The sequence below is a fragment of the Chinchilla lanigera genome, unplaced genomic scaffold (genome assembly GCF_000276665.1).
Source record: "Chinchilla lanigera isolate Chin_1 unplaced genomic scaffold, ChiLan1.0 scaffold00016, whole genome shotgun sequence".
NCBI lineage: Eukaryota > Metazoa > Chordata > Mammalia > Rodentia > Chinchillidae > Chinchilla > Chinchilla lanigera.
The window spans coordinates 13,473,536-13,479,980 of record NW_004955417.1 but is presented as its reverse complement, the minus strand read 5'-3'; the positions used below and the strand labels follow the sequence as shown (position 1 = coordinate 13,479,980).

Sequence of the window (6,445 nt, the reverse complement as noted above, 5' to 3'; positions counted from 1 at the left end):
CGCGGCCCAGCCGTAGCCCAACAGCGCGAGCAGCAGCAGCCCGAGCGCGCCGGCGCCCACCAGGATCACCCAGCCCGGGTACCGCCGCGGCTCCAGCCCCAGGTCGAGGCCCAGCTCCGTGCGCAGGAAGCCCAGGGCGACCGAGAGCATCTCCCGCAGCCGCGCCGAGCCCTCCTCGGCCTGCTGGGCCAGCTCCTCCTGCCAGCTCCGCGCAGCCATCTTCGCTCCCGTCAGGGGGACTCGGGGGCTGACGCCGGGGCGCGGGGACGCCGCGGAAGAGCCGAGCGCGGCGCCGAGGTCCGGGCCGCCTCAAGCCGAGCGCATCTCGGCCGCCGTTCGCGCCGGGGCCGGGGCCGGGGCTCGACCGCCGCCGCCGCGGGGACGACAGGGGGGTGCTCCCGGATGTCCCGTATCAGCCTCACGCAGCCCCCGCCGCCAGGCGAAGTGGGAGAAGGGAGGGAGTGTGTCCAGTGGCGGCCGCTAAGCGGCGTCTCGGCTCCGGCGCCTGGCCCCCACTGTCCTCCCCCGGCGGAACAATGGCGGCTGGAGCTGCGCTCCTCGGCGTGCGCGGGGCCGGCCGCGGGTCACGTGGGCGCGGTGGGCGTGACGTGGGCGCGGTGGGCGGGGCTATAGGCGGGGCTGGGGCTCGGCTCGGCCGGGGCTGTGGTGGCGGTGGGTTCCGAACGGGCGGAGACCTGGAGCGCGGGGCCGGTGACTCCGGACTCGGGGCCCGGAAGCCTCTGCGGGAAAGCGCTTCTGGATGGCGGGTGGCGCGGAGCTGGAGCCCTGGCTCTCCGAAAGAGTGCCAGGGAGGGGCTTGTGGGAGGCGGGGTGGGAAGAGCGAAGAACCGCGTCGCGGGGTCTACGTCGCAGCTGCCCCGCTGTTGCGGGGGGGTCTTTCATTTTTGATTTTGGGGTGATGTTGGAGTGGAAATGAATTTTATGCCTAAGGTCATCGTGCTCTCCGGAATCTTGTTCCCAGAATTTCAAAGCCGGGAAATGTGTAGGCGCCACTATTATTTTCCTAATTTGTAGCTTTAACAAGAAGTAATAAGATGAAGCACGTTAGGTTGTATTTACGTGTAGAGCTAGTTTTCTCCTTGCGTTTCATCTTAAACTTCTATACAGTGCTGCTAAAGATGTTTCCAAAATTCCTTTTTAAAAAAAAATATATATATGCTATGTGTTAACCAACTGTGGGAAGTAGCATTAGAAGGAAACAAATTGTCTTTTCAGATTTCAAGTGCAGAGATTTGACAGCTACTGTACATTAGGGTAGTATTTAAATTTCATTTTGCTATAAGGAAATGTAATGTTTTATCATTAAAGCATAATTGGCTTGTAAGCAAGTGAACCAGATACGAGCACGGAATGCTAAGAAGTGTAATGAATATTTTGACCTACTTTGCAGCAGTGTGTAATGCACGTGATTAATGGGTGGAGGAGAATTTTGTAAATAATAAAAGTAAACTACTCATGCTAACTTGATGCAGACTTATAATTAAAGACTATAAATTATAAGACCAGAAAGGTGTTACTGGAATGTTCTTAAACTCTAAAAGTTAACACATTTTATTCAGATTTTAAAAATAAGTTTTATAACCTTATATACCTATTTTGGTTCCAGACAGGAAGGGTCATGACTTTCTTGAGCAGTTCTGTTGACCTTTCTAGATCAGCACCTGTGGATTTATGAAATTAAACTATTAGTGTAATTGTAGTGGGTGTGCCAGGCCCTTTGGCAGCCTAGCGAATATTGATTCAATAAAACTGTATTACTTTTCTTGTTCTTTTTTTCAGTAACTTTTTAATCTTAGAAGTAGAAAACAAATATGTTCATTGTATTTGGCAATACAGTTATACTGATTTTTAACTTTCTATGTACTATTTTGCACTTAGTGTAGTCATGAAAATTCATGTCAATTGCTAAAACTCTGATAGCCAGGTGTGGTGGCACATGCCTGTAATCCCAGCACTCGGGAGGCTGAGGCAGGAGGATTGCTGTGAGTTCGAGGCCCTCCTGGGCTACACAGTGGGCTCAAGGCCAGCCTGAACCACATAGTGAGACCCTGTCAAAAAAAAAGACAAGAAAAAAGGCATTACTATTCATCTGATAAAGCCCACCAAGAATGTGTAGTTATACAGTGCCATAAACTAAGGTTATTGATTGGCAGCAGAATGAAGTTTAGGTAAATTTATTGAAGCAATGCATTGAAAGACTCAAAACAAAGCAAGGCTATGGGTGAACAGAGTTAATGTTAGTGCTGGTCTATGTAGACTGAGATTCTAATCCCTTGTGAACTGCAAAGTTACGATTAATGTAAACCAGGCGTGGTAGGGCACTCCTATAATACCAGCACTCAGGAGGCTGAAGCAGGAGGATTGTTGTTTGAGGCCAACCTGCGATACAAAGTGAGCTTAAGACCAGCCTGAACTGCATAGTGAGACTCTGTCTCAAAAAAAAAAAAAAAAAAAAAAAAAAAAAAGAAAAGATTAATGTAAAATATGTCTGAAGCGCCTCAGTTTTAGCACCTCAGTTGGAAATAAAGATTGCTTTTTTGGGGGGGTTGGTTGACTGTTATGGTTTGTGTCTGGATGTCCCCGCAAAGCCTCAGGCAGTCATGGGGTGGGATTTAGAGTTTATAATTGATCCATGATCCAGTGCTGGGATTATGGGTGTGAGTGCTACACCCTCCCTAGGGCAGATAGGTTGTATATGTAAGGGAGAGAAAGAGGATCCTTGCCGCCACTCCTCCCTTTTGCTCTGGCTGTTTTTGCTATCCTCCACCACCATGAACTGTTGCCCTCTGCCGTGTGCCACTCTGCCTTGAATGTCAGCCAAGAATGGACTGACACCTCCACAAACTGTGAGCTAAATAAACGTTTCCTTCCTTAATTCTGGACGTCAGGTATTTTGTCTCAGCAATGAGGGAAAAGTAACTAAGACACTGACCTTACAAGAGAGTATCACTCAAAGAGGAATGAACTATAAATACAGCAAGCAACATGAATGAATTTCAGGTTTGCTGAGTAAATGAAGCCAGAACCCCTTATACAGAATGAGAAAATGCAAACTAGTCCTAGTGACAGAAAGCCCGTCAGTGGTTACTTGAGGATGTGGGAGCAAAGAGAGATGGAAGAGAGACAGAGGGGTACCAGAGAACTTAGGAATGATGTATATGTTCATCATTTTGGTGGTTTTATAGGTATATGTATATTCTAAAATGTATCAAATTGTATATTTTAAGTATTTAAGCTTTTGTCAGTTATACTTCAGTAAAGCAGTTCTAAAAAGTGACTCATGCCTGGGATCCTAACGAGAAGGATGTTCTGTTGTTACTGATGGGATTTCAAAGTTTTTGCCAAACCGTAATTTTAAAGGGTAGGGTTTCTCACTTTGAAGATACCACCACGTATTACAGCAGCCATTGATATTTTCCTACTAATCTATCCATAACTGTGTTAAGTTTGTAATGTTCCTATCCTATTTCATAATGTATGTTTATTATTATGTGTTTCCTACAACAACCATTGAGAATAGTTAATGATTTTTCAATAGGTCACTCATGTATAGCTCTATTTATTTTCTTTTGAAGCCTCTTTGAAGATACCAAAGTATAGCACAACAACTCTTGATAATCTCCTACCTCTTTTGTCTCTAACTCACTATTATTTGTCTATTTGTTTTCCTGAGAAACTATTTTGTAGATAATAATATGTAAAACGATAACCATTGATAATTTCCTACCATTTTGTCTGTAATTTGCTAAGTCCCCCCTATTATTATGTTATCCTTCTTTTATTCTTTAAAATAAAAAATTAAAAAAAAAAAAGGGTAGGGTTTCTCAACACTATAGCCTTGATGTTAATTAGCAAAGCAATTTTTTTTAAAACAAGTTTACACAATATTCATTACAATATGATTTTCAATGACAAGTGTCAATTGTTTGTTTTTCTATAATTTAACATATGTATATAATATATGAACTCATCACTTTTAGTTTAAAAGCTTTTTATTTATTTATTTATTTTTTGGTCTTTTTGAGACAGGGTCTCACTATGCAGTCCAGGCTGGCCTTGAGCACACTTTGTAGCCCAGGCTGGTCTCGAACTCGCAACCATCCTGCTGCCTCAGCCTCCCGAGTGCTGGGATTACAGGTGTGCGCCACTATGCCCAGCCTTAGCTTAAAAGTTTTGAGGGTTCTGAAGAAGTGCTACTTAAAAGCCACTCATTATGTGGGTAAGTTATCTTCCATACCCTTGAGTCAAGAAAGGCCGAGCTCAAATGCGAACCCAGACCTCCCGCTGCTTTTGAACCCATGGTCAAGACTCCTTTGCAGAAGGCCATGCAGTCAGTTCTTGGAGATGCAGCACGTGCCGGTTTGCTAGGCTGCTGTGACTGCGCCAGACGGTATAGCTTCAACATCAGAAATTTAGTTGCTCACAGTCTAGAAGCTGCAAGTCCATGATCAGATAGCAAGGTTGGCAGCAAGAAGCTCTCTTTTGTCACTTATGAAAACGTAATCTTAGGGATCAAGACCCTTTCTTCAGACCCTGTTTAACCTGTTACTTCCCCATAGCTCTGTCTCCCCATGCAGTCGCATTGGACTTAGGACTTCAGCCCACAAATGTGTGGGAGACACAAACACAGACCATAATGGTGTGAGAAGCTTTGGTTTGAATGCTGATGAAAGAAAAATGACTTGGATCTTCAAAGTGTGGGTTCTTCGAAAGTGTTGCGTTGCTCACAGAGTTGCACATTGAGGAGAAAGATTTCACAGAAAAACAACAATCATTGAGTGCACCAGGAGTTCAGAGGTACCGGGTCTGGAGAGTACTATTCTAAGTCCAGTAAGAATTATAAATAATGAGATTAATTATCTGCAGAAGTAGCTTAAGCCTCCAGATTGAAAGAATTTATAGATTTTTAAAAACATACTAAGAATTTATATAAAATTAAAAATGACTTTAATCAATTGTGCCTCACTGGAGCATTAGCATAGGACCATGGGAAACAAAGTGATATCAGGAGGGAAAGTTGTATACAACTACCCAGGAGTGGTGGCACATACCTGTAGTCCCAGCACTTAGTAAGCTGAGGCAGGAGAATTGCTGTGAGTTCAAGGCCGGCCTGGGATACATAGCAAGACTCTTATCTCAAAAACAAAATAGGGCTGGGGATTTAGCTCAGTGGCACAGCTCCTGGTCCTGCCTGGCAAGTGCAAGGTCCTGACCTAGTACCAGCCACCCCCCCAAAAAATGAAAACAAACAAAAACCCCCAAAAGTTGTGGTATATCCACTTTAGGAATGCCATATAGCAACAAACATACCAAAGAATATTTACATTCTGACACTATGCACTGAAGGTTTTAAAAATATGTGCATGCATGCATAGTGAAGATGTGAAACCACACATAGGAATAATGATCACCAAACTTAAGATAGTGATTATTTCTAAGGATAATGGGAGAGAAATGGGGTTGGTATGAAGTATACAAATGTTTCTATAATGTTTTGTCTCAAGGTAGTTTCTAAGTACAAAGGTTTTTAGGTTGTCCCTAAGTGACAAAAGCTAAGTGACAAAAGCAGCGGGTTGAGTGGGAAGCTAGGTAAAAGTGGAACCTGCCCTGACTGTGCAATTGTTGGTCTGCTCTATCACACAGTGAGGAAGGATATATTGGATGATCTTAACTCACGGTCATTTAATCCCCTCTGCTCTGGTTTCATGTTTAACACACCATGAACTCAAATAATAATGTGGCTTTTTATGTAGAGTTTGGTATGTAAGAGAGAATGGGTTGAAGTACTGACTCTTAGGAAATGTGATTCTCTTAGCAGTTACTAGTGTAAATTGTGCATTCAAAAATGTGCCACGTGGCACCCACGGGAGTGATAACGACTGGTTCTTTTAGGCAACTCCCCACACGTAAGCCACACCATATAAAGCTCAGCTATCATACAGTATACACAGTGATGCACAATAGATCTGTGGCATTAAAAGTTCACCTGGGACACTGAGAAAAAAGTCTGAAAGAGCTCTTAATTAGCGTCCAGCAGTTGGGCTCCATGGGTTATTTATTCAGTCATTTCTTCACAGAGTTTTATTAAATTCCAACTCTGCTTTAAGTGCATGGTATCTGTCCTCAAAAATCTCAAAACTTTGTGCTGAATTCAGGGGCACATGCTGTAGCTCAAGGTTGATTTGAGCTTGGGGATCATGGTGGGTGTTGTGATCTACCTCCCACTCTCCCTTCAGGAATGAGGGACTTACACGTCACTACAGGGAGTATTGTCAGAAGACAACCCTTGACTGTCATGCTTTTGGGAAGAGTACTGAGAAAAATTTCCTCAGCCAAGGTCCTACCTTCTTCAGGATACCTGACATCCTGTGACTGGGTCTGAGGTATAAAGTCCTGGTTTTCTTGCCCAAACTTGGGACAGTCC

At 44.3% G+C, this 6,445-nt stretch overlaps 1 protein-coding gene across 1 annotated transcript in view; it reads right to left on the bottom strand.

Annotated features, from left to right (window-relative positions):
• Positions 1 to 583, bottom strand: part of Mtdh (metadherin) — a gene marked incomplete in the record, with an annotated part of 61,309 nt that extends 60,726 nt beyond the window's left edge. Inside the window, 1 exon segment of the mRNA XM_013512772.1 lies at positions 1 to 583. Within this exon segment, the coding sequence (XP_013368226.1) occupies positions 1 to 219 (219 nt within the window).
• Positions 584 to 6,445: the final 5,862 nt, after the last annotated feature.